Source organism: Drosophila mojavensis, unplaced genomic scaffold, assembly GCF_018153725.1.
Source record: "Drosophila mojavensis isolate 15081-1352.22 unplaced genomic scaffold, ASM1815372v1 contig_136, whole genome shotgun sequence".
Classification (NCBI taxonomy): domain Eukaryota; kingdom Metazoa; phylum Arthropoda; class Insecta; order Diptera; family Drosophilidae; genus Drosophila; species Drosophila mojavensis.
Window position 1 is genome coordinate 11,517,001 of NW_025318667.1, and position 17,132 is coordinate 11,534,132.

At 39.2% G+C, this 17,132-nt stretch overlaps 2 protein-coding genes across 2 annotated transcripts; one reads left to right on the forward strand and one right to left on the reverse strand.

Moving 5' to 3' along the window:
• Window positions 1-11,254: 11,254 nt before the first annotated feature.
• Window positions 11,255-15,309, forward strand: LOC6585234 (ATP-dependent DNA helicase DDX11). Its single transcript, XM_002010831.4, has 3 exons — window positions 11,255-13,110; window positions 13,186-13,383; window positions 13,999-15,309. The coding sequence occupies exons 1-3, from the start codon at window positions 11,380-11,382 to the stop codon at window positions 14,626-14,628; spliced, it is 2,559 nt and encodes an 852-aa protein (XP_002010867.1). The 5' UTR covers window positions 11,255-11,379; the 3' UTR covers window positions 14,629-15,309.
• LOC6585235 (S-adenosylmethionine decarboxylase proenzyme) lies at window positions 15,240-16,771 on the reverse strand. Its single transcript, XM_002010832.4, has one exon. The coding sequence runs from the start codon at window positions 16,403-16,405 to the stop codon at window positions 15,338-15,340; it is 1,068 nt and encodes a 355-aa protein (XP_002010868.1). The 5' UTR covers window positions 16,406-16,771; the 3' UTR covers window positions 15,240-15,337.
• Window positions 16,772-17,132: the final 361 nt, after the last annotated feature.

The window sequence follows — 17,132 nt, forward strand, 5'->3', positions numbered from 1 at the left end:
AGCAGCGGGAGCAGCAGCAACAACAACAACAACATTTACTCCAGCAGCAGCAGCAACAGGCAGTGCAGGATGAGCTGCAGCAGCAGGAACAGGCTTGGACGCATGTCGACTATTGGTGCTAGAAGCAGCACACACACGCATAGCTGGCAAGTGTGTATGTGTGTGTGTGTGTGTGTGTGTGTGGGTGTGTGAGTGCGAGAGTGTGAGAGTGTGAGTGTGCCACGCCTATGAGCCTCAACAGACATGCAGCACACATATGCATACACACACATGCACACACGCAAACACCCAAATATCCAAGTTCTTCCAGCAACAGCAACAGCAACAACAACAACATCAGCTACAGCTACAGCATCCGGCCCCGCCCTCCGCGCCCCCGCCTCTTGACCTGCTCGAATACAACTCTTATCATAAAGCATAAAGCTCCTGCCCCGCCTCCACACGCCACGCCCTATGCTGTGCGTGTGTGTGTGTGCGTGTGCGTGTGCGTGTGTGTGTGTGTGTGCGTCTGGCTTGACTACCTCATTAAAAGCAAAAACTACTTTAAACATTAATTGCTAACTGTTCTATATGAACATATTACTTTTATAATTATATTCATAATCAACTTTTTTTTTTTTTTTTTTGGTTTAGACTCGTAAGCGATTGTACATAACCTTAAATTCGATATCGATATGTTTGGTGTATATTATTATGTGTATGTAGATGTGTTATCGATAACATTCCGTGCAACAGGCAATTTGTTGGCAGTCACAGCCGCATCAGTAATTATTAATTTTAATTTCTATAATACACACTATTAATACACACCTCGCCCTGCCCCCGACCCCTTTCCCCATCACTGCAAACTAAAAATTTATATTTAAATTAAAAAAAAAATCATATAAGCTAAGCCTAAAAACCATTGCGATATGATGACGTTTGATATTTAATTTTTTTTATCAGTGATATATTTAAAACAAGAAAAAAAAAACAAAACAAAAAACAGAAAATATTACCCAAAATATTGCAAATAAAAAAATTGTGTAACTTTTTCTTCTCTTTTTAAATGTGAGTTGTTTAAAAAAGCTTGCAAAATGTTGCCTTACAAAAAAAAAAAAAAATAAAAATAAAGAAAAAATAAAATAAAATAAGGAAATAAAAAAAAAATTAAACAGAATTTGCTGTAAAACTAAAAATTAAATTTATAATAATATTGATAAAAATCACAGAAGTAAACAGTAGTTTTTAAGTTTGTTAATTGTTTTTGCGAAACTAAAATGTGCTCTTATATATATATATACAAAACATTAAAAAAAAAAAAAAAAAAATATATATATATATATATATATATATATATATATATATATATACTTCTATATATATATATGTATATATATATATATCTATAACAATTCTAGCGCCTTACTAAATTTAATGACAAAAACAAAAAATATTTGCGAAACAGCAAATTTTGGAATGAAATTTAAAAAATATTTGTGTGTTGCTTGATAAAACGCTGACAGAACTCATATATATACATATATATCTAACTAATATACAGCCTTATATAAATGTGTGTGTAAAATTAAAAAAAAAAAAATGAATAAAAAATTAATAATACAAAGAACAAGGCTTATGCATTCTAGAGTCGAAGTATAAACAGCTGTGAACACCAAAAAGTGGCCTAAAACATTAACCGAAAGAGATCATCAAGTGCTTTTCAAATCGTTTATTTCTATATACAATATATATATAAATATGTTTTTTTTTTTTTTACTTAAAACAAAAATAAGAATTGCCTCGATTTGTACTAAAGATTTAATATTTACAAACTATTTATGAAACAAATGAAATAAAAGTTTATTATATATATGTATATATATATATATATATATATATATATGTATATATATAGCATTTAATGGGGCACGGCTTTTGTAGTTATACAATGTCTACCATATAAACTATATATATATATATATATATATATATATATATATCCTGTAATCTGCAGCAATACGAATTTGTTTGCTTAAAACTAAAAAGAAATCGAAAAAATATTTGATATGCATATAAAAAAACAAAAACGAGAATATACTCATTTCACTTTCGGTAATGAGTATCAACAGAGCTCAGCAGCAATCTGTATATATATTTATATATGTATTCATATTCATATGATATTATACGTGCAGCTTCCAAAAAAAAAAAAAAAAAAAAAAAAAAAACAAGTAAAGAAGAGTAAAACTAAAAACCAATATACTCATTTAACTTTCGCGAATGAGTATAGAAATCGAAGAAAAATCTAAGAGCTCAGGTCAAATTTGTGTGTAATTTATTTAATTTTATTTGTTCCCTCTTAAATGTTAAATGTTTAATCAGAATGTTCACAATTTGGCAAACAAAAATCAGAAAATAAATAAATAAAATTATATACATATATATTTATTACAGCAAAGATATGAAAAACAAACTAAGAGAAATACCTCTCACACATAAATGTGTAAACTTTTGTACGTGTCTCAAGCTGCAAGTTTTTTGTGCCGCAAGTTCAAGAAAAGTTACAATTTATAGAATCATCCATCATGAAAACGAAAGAAACAAAAACGAACATCATCTGCAAATTTATAGCAACAATTAACTCTCTCTCTCTCTATCTCGCTCTAACTCACTCACACGCTCAGTCTGAGCAGCCTTGCTTACAATGCATAAGTATGTCTTCTCTTCCGCTTCCGATCTTGAACTGAAACGGTAATATACTTCAACTGGTTTAGTCTTTCTCGCTCTCTCTTTCTATCCTCCATTAGCCCTCTTACATGAAGACATGTCAGAAAAGAAGCGAATGTCTCGTGCTCATAGTTCTTCTAGCATTGAGACAGCAACAGCAGCAGCATAATTCAACTCTCTCTTTCTAATTGCATGTCTTCTCTCTCTCTCTCTCTCAAGAACAAGCTCTAACTCTGCGTATCACTCTCTCCTTCTAACCGTCTCTCCCTCTCGCTCTCTCTCTACTTCTAACCCTCTCACTCTCTCTATATCACTCTCATTCATTATTTTGGCTAGTAGTGGCGCATCAAACACTTTCCCACCCACACTTCCATTCTTTCTCTGTCTCTCCCCTCTTTCTCTCCCTTTCTCTCTCTCTCTCTCTCATTTTAGCTTTAGTTTTAGTTTTACAATTTGCTGATAGGCAGAGCAAAACAACAAAATGCGCTACGAAGTACCTGTAAATCGTTATATAAAACATATATACAAACAAACAAAAAAATATATATATATATTTAAATGTTAAAACAAAACAAAAAACGAAAACTAAAAAAAAAAAACGAGCGCAAAAAACTTCAGCTTCAGACACGTTAAACTCATTAAAGTATCTAAAAAAAATAAAAATAAAAAACAAAACAAAAAAGAAAATAAACTAAATTATATCTTATATAGTATGTGCGTGTATATAGATTGTTCTATCCGACAACAACAACAAATGAAATATATAAATTTATAAATTTAAAAATAAATAAATAAAACTCCCATAAACTGTGCTAAAAACAAAAAAACAACAACAACAAAATTTGAAGAGTAAACAAGTATTATTTATATATTTTTGACTAGTGCAAAAATATATGCAAATTAATATTTCATATTATTCAGTTATATAATACATATATATATACGAACTATATGTATATGTGTATAATAATTAAGTTCAGAGCAAGCAATTTGTAATTTGTAATTAAAATAAATATATAAATATATATATACATATATATATATACATATAAATCATGTTTGATATTAACTATTTACTTTTTGTCTACAAATATATTTGTTTTTATTTTTGTTTAACTTGTTATAAAAAAAAAAAAAATGAAAAATGCAATTGTTAAAGTGAATTATAAAACTTAATTATATTATATTTTTGTTTTATTTTATTTTTATTATTATCATTATTTAATTTTTTTTTTTTTTTTAATATCTAAAGCACAAAAAGAGAGGCACACGAAAAATAGAATCAAATCAAACTCAAAAGCCAAAACAACGACCGCTACACTCACACATACACACACACAGACATATACACACACACACACACACACACACAGCTAACTGTTTTAATGCTTTCTAAGTAAACGAAATGTTTTTAATATTTGTCATATGTAATTTATTATGCTACTTAAAAAATATATATTAAAAAAAAAAACACCAACAAAATGTCAAAAAACGAACGCAAAAATTTTAAATTTTATTTAAAAACACAATTTTTTTAGATATTTTTAAGCAGCTAATATTAAATATAAAATTAAAAACTAACTACAAAACATATGTTTTTTTTTTTTTTTGTAAATATATATATATACATATATATATATATATATATATATATATATATATATATATATATATATATATATATATATATATATATATGAATTTATATAATTATACATCAAATAAATGGCATAATTTTCTTTAAAAATCAAACAAAATTATAAAAATAAAAAAATAAAAACATTAAAAAAAAACTAAAAAAAAAAAAAAAACAAAAACAAAAAAATTAAACAAAACAAAAGCAAAAATGTAAAAATAAATGTTCTGCTTCGAAATCAAAAACGTAAAAAAATGTGCTTTCAAATGTAGATTGAGGTGGGTGGGATTTTCAGATCAGATGATGGAAAAACCAATGAAATACTGTATGGAGATTTCTATGGGAAATGCTGTGAATCAAAGCTTTTAAACATCTGGAGATGGAGATACCTATAGAATACTGTATAGAGATTTATAGATATCTATGCGAAATATTAAGGAGCCATGTTTTTCGTAAGATCGTAATGTCCGATCAAATGATGGAGATACCTATGATATATTGTATGCCGTGGGAAATATTATGACAGCTTCTGTAATCATTTGGAGATCGTAAGAAAATTTGATTATTAGCTAATGTGGAACAACAGAAAATATGTGTGTTAACCAACACTAATATTTGCATACCGAAGTAGCCAGAGCCTCATAATGTGTTAGCCAACACTGGTCTGTCAGCCATCATTAAAGCTTGCATTAAAAATGTTGTTTTGTTGAACAAGCCAGAGCCCTATATTGGTTTAGTCAACACTGCTCTGCCAAGCTAAACAAAACAAATACTGCCCAACACTGTTGCAGATTAACAATATTTTGGTAGCCCAAAACCGGTTATGCTAGAAATATTCTTTGACAGCAGTAGCTACTAACTACCATTGCTGCTCAACACTGGCAAATTTTAAGCTTGCCTTGTACTAAGTGTTGATCAACACTATTTTGCATATATCTAAAACTCCAAGCCTATTGACTATAGCCTGCGCCATCATCTATGCAGCAAGCTATTGTATTGACAAGCTGTTATCCAACACTAGTGTGCTTCCGTTTCAGCTACTGTGCAACACTGTCGCACACTTGTAGCCCGGCTGACATTTCAGCTCTTCATATCTCTAAAGTAATCTGGCAGCTCGTCAGCTTCTGTGGAAACGAGCTTTAGCAGCTGCACACTCATGAGTTGCTATTGATGTTGTTGTTGGTGGCGCTGGCCAACACTGTCCACGTCTTACTCATGGCAGAAGCGACAGCAAGTGCTGCCGCTGCTGCCCGTGGCTGCCCCTGATTCTGGCTGCCTCTGGCTGCTGGCTCAATTGTTTCAACTCAATTATTTTCGTTCTTGGCGCGTGTCTCGGCGTGGGCGTGGGACCAACTGGCTGCCGACCGTCAAGCGCTGATTGCTGCCCCGCCGGCGATTGGACCGTCGACAACATCTGGCTGCTCAACTGGGTGGGCCGGCGGTCTGGTGCGGTGTGGTCTGAGCGGGCCCAAGAATGGGCGGACATACGTATAAAAAGACTATGACATCATGTTATTATGCAAAAGACGACGACGACGACGACAGCTTCATTCTGAGTGTGACAGTGGAGCAAGCGAAGCAGCAGCAGCTTCCCAGCTCACTCTCTCCCTCTCTTTCTGCATCTCTCACTCTCTGCAGCTTTAGTGTGTCAGCTAGTTCTCTCTACCCCTCTCACCCGCTCAGTCGCCATCGCTGCGGCAATAGCTTTTGTATACCAGTTCTTTTTAACGCTATCTCTCGCTTATAGCTTACCTCTCCCTCGCCCTCTCTCTCTCTCTCTCTCTCACTCGCTCGCCCTCTGTGCCTCGATCTGCTCTACCGCTCTCAGTCATAAGCCGCAGCCGCTTTCGGCGCTTAGATGATTAATATACTGATTGTCTGCTCACTCCCACCAATGCCTGCCCCTCGCTCTCCCTCTCCCTCTCCCGCTCCCGCTCCAGCTCTCGCTCCCTCTCCGGTCCATGATTAATGCCTAATTGCCAATTGAATGTCAATAACAGTAATAAATAGAAACATGTTAACTCCTTCAATATGCAAATCGTGCGACTGCAGCGAGTGACACAGACACATTATTCATTCGCTAATACGTTCGATCATCGCGCGTTAGCTGTTGCGCATTTTGCAACACTGACAAACCGTTTATTATCCGATTTCGTATGACAATCGGCAAATGCAATTGCAAATATTGGAAATGTGGGCGAGTCTCTGACTCTGAATGAGCTATATGATCATTGATCATTGATTTGTTGTGGAGTTGTGCGTTTACCAACACTGCCAGTAATGTTCATACCAATTGATGAGCAGGCATCAGTCATTTCCACAACTAGAGCTCTTCTACACATAGACCTATAAAATCGAAAATTGCGAGAATAAATTGAACTGCTTTATTTTTCGACTCTAGCTTGAATGAATGAGATGTTTCAGTCAGCTAAAGCCATGAGAGTTGAAGTTTGAATCCCACACTGGAGTATAAACTTTTGTCTTCACTCAATAGCTCTGACAATTAGTAGCTCCATTTACTCCTCATACTCGTTCTCGGAATGAAGCAGGATTATTGGATTTGTGGAATATTCCCTTTGCTGTTCATACTTCTTCGTCTTTCTGTCCGTCCGTCTGTCTGTTAGCTCATCTTTATACCGCGAACCCATTGAAAATGGGAAATCAGGGTATAATGGTTTTGTGAAAAGTATGTAACAGGCAGAAGGAATCATCGCAAACCCCATAAAGTATATGTATATATTCTTGATCAGAACGAGTCGATATAGCTCTGTCCCTCTATCCATCCATCCGTCCGTCCGTATGAGCAAACCGATCTCAGAAGATATAAGAGCTAGAGAGCTGAAGTTTGGCATGCATACGCATACGCATGTAATAACCCATCCGATAACTTTTTTGTCGAGAATAATCGAAAAATCGACTTTGTTTTTTCAGCCTAATTTGAACACGTTTAGACCTAGAGACTTCAAATTTACTGTTAACAATTGATCGATACGAAGGTTTTGGATACCACGCCCCCTTCGCCCACAATTTGTAAAAAAACGTATTTCAAGTACTAGAGACTTGTGCCTTTCATAAAGATAGTCCATCTACAAGAGAAATTATTCATCTAATAAATTCTGATAATATTGCCCACACTGCAGCGCAGCCCAAGCGCAGTCGCTGCGCAGTTAGCAGAACGCGTTGTTATACGTACGTGTGGATGCATGTGTATGTATGTGAGCATAAAAGAAGTGCAGAATGAATGAATGAATCAGCTTGGAGGGTTCAGGGTATCTCCTAGTCGAGCAGTCTCGACTGGAGCCTTCTTACTTGTTTTGTCTGTCTATCTGACTATCCGTCCGTTTGCATGTCTGTCTGTCCGTCCCATCTTTGGTCTATCCGTCTGACCGTCCGTTCATCTGTCTGTCTGTCTGTCTGATTGTCCCTCCGGCTGCTCGATCAGTCCGTCTATCGATTTACTCATTCCGATGCTCGTCTACTGAAGTGTTAAGATTTTCGTCGTCCAATAGGATATATGTATATCGAATATTACAGAATGGCTTGTGATTCTCCCCACTGCGCCAAAATCGAATCTTCCCCAGGCCCCTCAGCGCACCCAGAAGAGAAACCAAATCAGTTCGTTTGATAAACATTGTTATCTCCCGATCTCAAGTGGGAAACAACTCGCGTAGTCGATTAGTAGATTAGGCGACCAACTATTGTAGGAGATATTGAATGAGCAAATGGGCAGGAAATAGAAACCAAGGATCTGTTGAGGGGACTGGGCGATGGGTGGGGCAGTTAAAGGTGTGATTATGGGTGTTTAACTGTGTTGCTTTTAAAATGTGTGTATGTGTGTGTGTGTGTGTATGTGGGGGATGCGATAAGCAGGTGTCAAAGAATGGGTTACACTGTCCAACACGATCGAGCGAGTCAAACCCAATGATAAATTATAGTCTTTAATCGTATAAAATTGCCGCACATAAATAACAAAACGCATTATCTTTGAACGTACTATTAGCAATCACAGTGACAAGCTACACACACACACACACACACATACACCCCCCATATATTCATATATATTTGCAACTAGTGTATTTTTAGCCGTGCGTTAAGTGAACAATTATGCCAAAGCTCTCGCTCCCTCTATCTCCCACTCTTTCCCTCTCTCTCTCTCTCGCTCCCTCTTGTCACCAGCACAAGTGCAGCCAGGTTGATAAATGGCCTTTGTCTTGCGGCGCGCAAAGGCTCGAGATTAGCGTTCGCCAGGGAACAGTCGAACTGTCCGCTCTGTCCATTGTCCACTGCGATCGGATCGAGCTGTCGACTCGCCGTCTGCACTGCTGGCGGCTCATGACTCAGCTGAAGGTCATTACATGTGGGCGCATGGGCGTGGCATGCCACTATCTAGCGAATGTATTTGCCACATGTCAAGCACATTCCAGCAAGTCAGCTTGGCTTTAGATATTTGTACTACATAGTATAAATTTTCCTTCTTCTAGAAAATAATTCATAAAAAAAATTACATAATTAAATTAAATACAAAAAAGTTGTTAATTATCCATAGAATATGTTAAAGAAATAAAGCATGATAAATTGATTTTCAGAGACTGTTACAATGTTTTTGTTTTATAACAAAATTATGTTAGGCATGAAAAATGTTTTAATTTTATGAAAAAACAAGTTTTGAAAAGAAAAATAATATATACAATATATAAAAATAATTTGTTACTAAAACAAAAAACAAAAAAACAAAAAAATATATAAATGTATTTAAAAGTACATATATTTTTTAATAGATAATGAAATAAAAATTAAATACAAAATTATATATATTTAAAAAAAATTAATTGAAGTAAATGAAAATATAATAAAAATAAAATACTAAATTATATTTTAAGAATATATATGTATATGTATATTCTTGAACAATTAATTGAAGCAATCAAAAATATAATAAAATATAATTTAAAGCATAAAATTATATATTTAATATATACATTTTTATTCTTTGTCAATTAATTGAACTAAATACAAGTTAAGTGGGAAATAAGTGAACCTGCAGGCTTCATTTTAAATTAAGGATCCAATTTCAGATTATATATGTGTATATACAGAACAGAATGACAAACAGACAAACATAAAGATGATAAAGAAGAATTTATATATACATACATATACATTTGTACATATCATGTAAAGTATACTTCACAGTTAAGCTGGTATATTATGATTTCAATATAAGGAGAATATTAGCTTCGAGTGCAGTTTCCTTCAGTTTCCTATTGAAAGAGTCTGGCAATAAGTTATTTAGGTTATGTTTACAGCCCTGATACGCACTTTGATTATGCATAATGTACTAAATGCATTTATTTAACGCAAGATGCAATAATATGCAATACACACACACACACACACTCACATACACGCACACCTGTATATATGTATGTATATTTGTAATGGCAACAAGTTCAGGTGCATGACGCGGCATTAGCTGAGGCATTGCAACATTTGTCGCAGCAAATGGGATGTGACGGCCATGTTGATTGGGCGGCAGGTGGCAGGCGGGATGAATCGCAGCTGAGATGCAGGTTGCAAGCTATTTGCTGTTTGCTGCTGGCTTCTGGCTGCTTGCTGCTGGCTGTTTGTTGTTTGACAAAAACGAATGCGCATTTTGCGCACTTTGGCCGTCAATCATTGGCATTATTAATAATAATATTATTATTATTTATTATTATTATGACATTCTATCAGTCAGTCAATCAAGGTGCAGCCGCTGCGCAAGTGTTGGCCGTTGGCTAAGGTCAGCATTGGCCAGCGTTGCGTATGAGTAATGTTTGTCGGCAATCGCAAAACGCAAATTGATCTTGCGCCACTGTGCGGCCACAACGCCCACGACAACGCAAGCATATACTATTCGCTAAACAAAAAATTACAATACAAATTCAATTCAAAACTCATATTCAAATCGATTTGGCCGCAGGTCAAAGCTAAGTAAAGCTGCCGTCGCCATTTTGTTTCCAAGGCGCGGGCTCTATCTCTATCTCTATCTCTGTCCGTGGCTCGGCTGACGCATAGGGGAATATGCGCGGCTTAAAAAAGATTTAGTATCTAGAAACGCTTTAATATTGCACATGACTAATTGGCAATCAATCAAGTTTCGCTGCTTCTTTCGGCCATTACTAAGCGAATGCAGCAAAGCCCGAGAGCAAAACACGAAAAAAAAAAATCAAAAACAAAACACAAATTCACAACACGAGATATACGAAAATAACATTAAAAAATCAAGTATTTACATAACGGAGCATTGTTGATTAGTCATGTTGTTGCGGTTGATGTTTGTGCATATATGATTGATTTCGCTCTTAGTATTTCTATTTTAGCTTTATTCACAATCTATTTTTGTAATTTACGCAATTTGTAATTTTTCTAAATTCAAATTAAATGCACGACGAAATGGGCTGCCAGACTTTGAAATGCAGCGGCATGCGAATTGCAATATAATTGAAGTGAACTCAAATCTTTTCGCAAGAATCGTTGAGATACCGAATGGTTACTTCTCATGGAGCAGTGCTTTAAAAAATTAGGGTAGGATAAAAGATGGGAATTTCTTTTAATTTAATTTATGCAGCTCAGTTTTTGATTTCAAAAGATGCGCAATCGATAAAGCTGCCAGACTGTCCGAAGTAGAAGTGTGCAACATGTATTGTATTTCAAGTTAGCGCAAAACTGCGCTCAACCGATATGAAGCAAATGTAAATTTGCTTATCACACAACAATGCTCAAAGATTTATTGCAAATATGAAGGCAATAAATATATTTCTGTCTATTGAGCGATATAAATTTGAAATTTCAAATAAATGAGCTGCCAGACTGTCAGAAGTAGAAGGGGTCGTGCTCTGCAGCCAACTTCAAGTGAGCGCAAAACTGCGCGCAGCCAACATAAAGCGAACGCAAAATTGCTCGTCGCCAAACAACGCCTACAAATTTGGCGCCACAGCATTCGTTGCGGATGAATAAATTAAATTGGATTTGTGTTGCCAACTGTGATCATGTATTCGCCGCGCAAGTCGCTGTCGACGCCAGCGGCGCACGAGTTTGGATTTCCCTACACTCCGTATGAGATACAGGAGCAGCTGATGCAGCAACTCTTCCAGGTGCTCGAGCACAAGCAAATCGGAATTTTCGAAAGTCCTACAGGTACTGGCAAATCGCTGACGCTCACCTGTGGCGCCCTCACCTGGCTGCGACAGCATGAGCAGCTGGTGCGTACCGAGCTGCTGCAGCGCATTGATCAAGTGCAGGCGCAACTGAAGCAGCTGCAAATAGAGAGTGCCCAGGCGGAGGATTGGATAACGGCACAAAGCAAGACGCGAACGCAGCGACTGGAGCTAGAACAGCTGCATCGGCTGCGCGAGCTGCTGCAGCAAAAAGAGCAAGAACTGGAGCAGATCAAGCAGCGCAAAAGGCAGCAACAGGAGCATCAGAGACCCGCAAGACGAGCAAGCGACCTGAAGGAAACTCCCGTTGAGGAGGAGGAGGCGCTTAACTCGGATGAAGAGCTGGATAACGTAGAGAGTGTGCTAGAGGAGCAGCCAGCAGAGCTGCAATCGGAACGTTTCCGGGATGTGCAAATCTTCTTCTGCAGCCGCACGCACTCGCAGCTCTCGCAGATTGTGGCTGAGCTGCGGAAGACACCGCATGGGCAAAATGTGCGCTGCATTGCGCTCGGCTCACGGCAGCAGCTGTGCATCAATGCGCAGGTGCGCAAGCTGCCCAACATTGGGCTCATCAACGAACGTTGCCTGGACATGGCGCAGTCCAAGATCAGCGCCAATGCCATCTCCAAGTCCCGCCAGACGCTCAGCCGTTGCGTCTACAAGAGCTCCGCCCAGCTGCAAAGGCTCAGCAATGCGGCGCTTTGCGAGCCGTTCGACATCGAGGAGCTCGTCGCGGAGGGCTCCGCCTGTGGCGGCTGTCCCTACTATGCCACGCGTGCCGCCCAGTCGCAGGCCCAGCTGCTGCTGCTGCCGTATCCAATGCTGCTGCAGCGCAGCGCGCGCCAGCAGCTGGGCCTCGATCTCCGCGGCGCCATCATCATTGTGGACGAGGCGCACAATCTGCTGGACACCATTGCCCAGCTGCACAGCAGCGAGCTGAGCCTGGCCCAGCTGCAGCTGGCCAAGCAACAGCTGGCTGGGTACAAGCAGCGCTATGCCCGACGCCTGAGCAGTGCGAATCTGTTGCGGATCAATCAGCTGCTCTATGTCGTGCGCCGGCTGCTGCAGCTGCTCGAGGCAGGCGGAGAGCCGCGCATGCTGCGCACCTACGAGCTGAGTGCCGAGGGCGACTTCTTCAACATTGACGTGCATGAACTTCTGGAGTTCTGTGCGCGCACGCGCCTTGCCCAGAAGATGCAGAGCTTTGGCCGGCAGCTGCAGCGCGAGCCGCACCCCAGCGAGAACCGGCCGCCGCCCACGCAGCAGCTGCTCCAGCGCCTGGCCGCCCAGCACGAGCAGCAGTGCCAGACGCTGAGCAAATGCAAGCGCAAGGCGGCCGATGAGAACGCGGATGACAAAGCGAAGCAGCCGCCACACCCACAGCCCGCAGCTCAGACGCCAGCCATGTCCTCGCCCTTTCGACCGCTGATCGCATTCCTGGAGACGCTCACCAGCAATGCCGCCGACGGCCGAGTGCTGCTCAATCCGGAGACTGCCACACTGAAGTATTTGCTACTCAATCCTGCCGAGCACTTTGCGGACATTGTCAAGGAGGCGCGCGCCGTAAGTGGTTGATCTCTGTCTCAATCTCAATCGAATCCAATTCATTTCATTTTTCATTTCTCATCTGCTTTGCAGCTCATCATAGCGGGCGGCACCATGCGACCCACCCAGGAGCTGACGGAGCAGCTCTTTGCCCATTGTCCAGAGCGTGTGGTTGAGCGCTTCTATGACCATGTGGTGCCAGCGGATGCTGTGCTCCCATTCATCCTGCCCACTGGACCAACAGGCGCCAGGCTCTGTTTCAGCTATGCCGAACGCACCAGCCCAGCCATGGTATGGATTGGATATATAGATATAGATATAGATATAGATATAGATATAGATATAGATATAGATATAGATATAGATATAGATATAGATATAGATATAGATATAGATATAGATATAGATATAGATATAGATATAGATATAGATATAGATATAGATATAGATATAGATATAGATATAGATATAGATATAGATATAGATATAGATATAGATATAGATATAGATATAGATATAGATATAGATATAGATATAGATATAGATATAGATATAGATATAGATATAGATATAGATATAGATATAGATATAGATATAGATATAGATATAGATATAGATATAGATATATATATAGATATAGATATAGATATAGATATAGATATAGATATAGATATAGATATAGATATAGATATAGATATAGATATAGATATAGATATAGATATAGATATAGATATAGATATAGATATAGATATAGATATAGATATAGATATAGATATAGATATGGATATATTCTACTCCTCTATAGCTAAAGATATTACAAGATCTAATCCTATGATCTAGATATGCTCTATGCACTAACCCTATAATATGTAGTAACTCTCTAATCTCTAATATTTCTCTCTGCAGCTGAAGGAGCTGAGCATGGTGCTGCAGAACCTTTGCGGCGTGCTGCCAGCGGGCGTGGTTTGCTTCTTGCCCTCGTACGCCTACCTGGACACGGTCTATGGGCATCTGGAGCAGAGCGGCGCATTGCAGAGGATTGGTCAGCGCAAGCGCATCTTCCGTGAAACGGCTGGCGGAGCTGGCGTGGAGCAGTTGCTGCAGCAATATGCCAATGCCATTGATCAGACAGCGGGCGGAGCGCTGCTGCTGAGCGTGGTGGGTGGGAAGCTATCGGAGGGCCTTAACTTTGCCGATCAGCTGGGCCGCGGCGTCATTGTCGTCGGCCTGCCGTACCCAAATCGTACGTCACCCGAACTCAAGGAGCGCATGCGACACCTGGACGCGACGCTGGGCAACGGTGCCGGCAACGAATACTACGAGAATCTGTGCATGAAGGCGGTCAACCAGTGCATCGGTCGCTCGGTGCGCCACATACGCGACTACGCCTGTGTCTATCTGCTGGACGAGCGCTACGGCAGCGAGCGCATCCAACAGAAGCTGCCGGCATGGATTGCCCGGCACATCCACGTGGCCAGCGAGGGCTTCGGTGCGGTGCAAGCGAGAACGGCGCGATTCTTTAAGGCCAGAAGTTAGGATCTCTATAGAGATTCCCTTTCGTCTGTTCTAGAGAGATCTAAAAGAAGGAACCAATGTGAATGCTAGCATAGCTAGAGAATCTGGAGGGCTTGAGTTGACAGGAATCGGAGTTTGTTGGTGCATCTTTGTGGACTTGGGATGCTGAGGGAAACTTCTGAATTCTGGATGAGATTAGATGCAATTAAATTTATTTGCTAAAACTTGAAAAGCTTAGGATTGAAAATAGCTCGAATCAGAATATAACTATAAGCAGAATCTATAAGATGACTGAGAAGGTTCCATGTCAATGTCAAGTTCCAGTTAGGCTAAGATCTTGTATAATATTTTGTAATAGTAAGAAGTTCATCCAAGTAGAATTCTGGTAATCCGAAAATGAACTAAAGAGATAAAGCTGCATATATGTATATAAGTTAACATAGTGTAGGATTACTCCTTTGTCTTTGCTAAAGGATATTAATAGAGCCAATTCGAAAATGTAGCTAAAGAAGCAGCTGAGAAAAGATAAAGTTAGTCAAGTCCTAAGAGCATTGTTAGGTATATGCCCGAAAGATCAAAAACTGTAAAAGAGAATTGTTCATCTTTAGCTATAGTAAAACAAATTCCAGGAATTAGTATGCTAAAGTTATATAAACTCAATATTTATATATAAGTAAAAAAAACACACAGCTGTATATACAATATTTTTTTTGGAATTGCGGAGGCTCTTTTAAGCCCAATTTTCTACTGAGCGCGAGTACTGAGCGAACAGCAGATTGTAGGTTGGGAAGCTGCAGCACTGCATATCTGTGCGCTTCCAGTTGGACAGGGTGGAATATTCGATCTCTAGCTCTTTCATTGTATCGTAGGCCAGCGAGGACTTGTTGGCAAAGATGGTAACGATGAATTTGCCCGGCTTGAAGGTGCGAATGACCTGGTTGATCAGACGTGTGTAGTTGTTGAGGGCCACGTTGCTCTCGAAGCTGACGTAGGAGAACTTCTCCTCGGGTGTTATATGTATGGTCATGTATTCGCCCTGCTCGTTGATGCCGTTCATCGAGTAGCCGCACGGATCGAATAGGAAGTCATCAATCACCATGTCAGGGAGGATCTGGTCGATGCCAGAGTGCTGGGTCGCCTCGGGACCTGTGGCGAAGCGGCTCTTGTTGAAGGCCAACATGACATCCTTGTCGAGATTCTGCATAAGTATCTCAATGGTCTGGTCTGGATCAGTGTTCAGATGGTCTTCCTGCTCGGCAGCAAGCAGCAGATCAGGCAGGGCCTTGACTACGACTGGCCTGCTGAATGTATAGAGATACCAGCATTCAAGATTGATTGAGCCGAGACAATAGGAGCGGCCCTCGGGAAAGATGCTATCCAAATAGGTGACCTCCTCGTAGAACCCTTTGTGGGGACTCTGCTGCACCTCGGGACGGGTGAAGTTCTTGCGCGAATAGAATATATCGGTGATGACAGTGTATCCCTGCTGCTTGGCCAAATCGAGCAGCTGCTCAAGGCACCTCAAAGGTGTGGTGGTGCCACAGGTCTTCAAAATCCAGCGGCGCTTCGAGACGAACATGCTGCTCTCGCTGAGCAGAAAGGCATCAATGAAATCGTTTTTCTTAAAGCTGATTATCTCGCATCTAACGTGGCGCAGCAGCTCTTCCCATTCGGGGCGTGTGATGTTGCGTAAGTCGCCATTCTGCTCTGGACGCTCCTCAAACCAAATCTCCAATAGCTTCTCAACACCTTCGAAATAGTGGGATGCATTGGCAACGTCCAGCATTCCCTCCTCCATTGGATAAAAGAACTTCAAAACAACTGCGTTTTAGAGATGAACAAGATAAGCACCGACGAATGGTGCAGCACGACAGAACTATCGATGTGTCTATCGATTAAAAGAATGGCCGAATAAAAATAGACGTTATCGTGTAACGCGAAAAACACCAAAAAGGCAATTTTTGTAAATTTTGATTTAGCTTTTAATTTTTAGCAACGCGGTGCATTAAATAGTAATTCAAACTAGTTTTATCTTTTTCTGTACTGTACAATCGAAATATGCTACCCAAATAGCAGCGACTATATTTGTGTTTATTGTATTCTAGTTTTTTTTCCGTAAACAAGATGTGTATATCTCGGGAGTAGAAAACCGACTGAACTGAATAAATAATTTAGGTGTATAGCATTACAAACTTTGCAATGAGAAGCCTACTACGACTTCAATATTCAGTTTATTGCATTTTTTATTATATTTTTTCGTATACTTTGAGAGTCGAGAAAGGACTGAAATAATGAACTGAATGAGTAGTATAGATACTTAATATTACAAACTTTCTAATACGAAGCCAACTACAATTTCAAAATGAAGTTTTGCGCGGGCAAAATAGAAACTTGTATATTTTATATCTGTCAGATAGCTTTTTCACAAATTCAGTATTTTTGTTGTGGCATTTCTACGCATTATTTGATAGAGAATATAGTTAAATATATATGGTAACTCAATTAAAATGTATAAAGTCGTCATA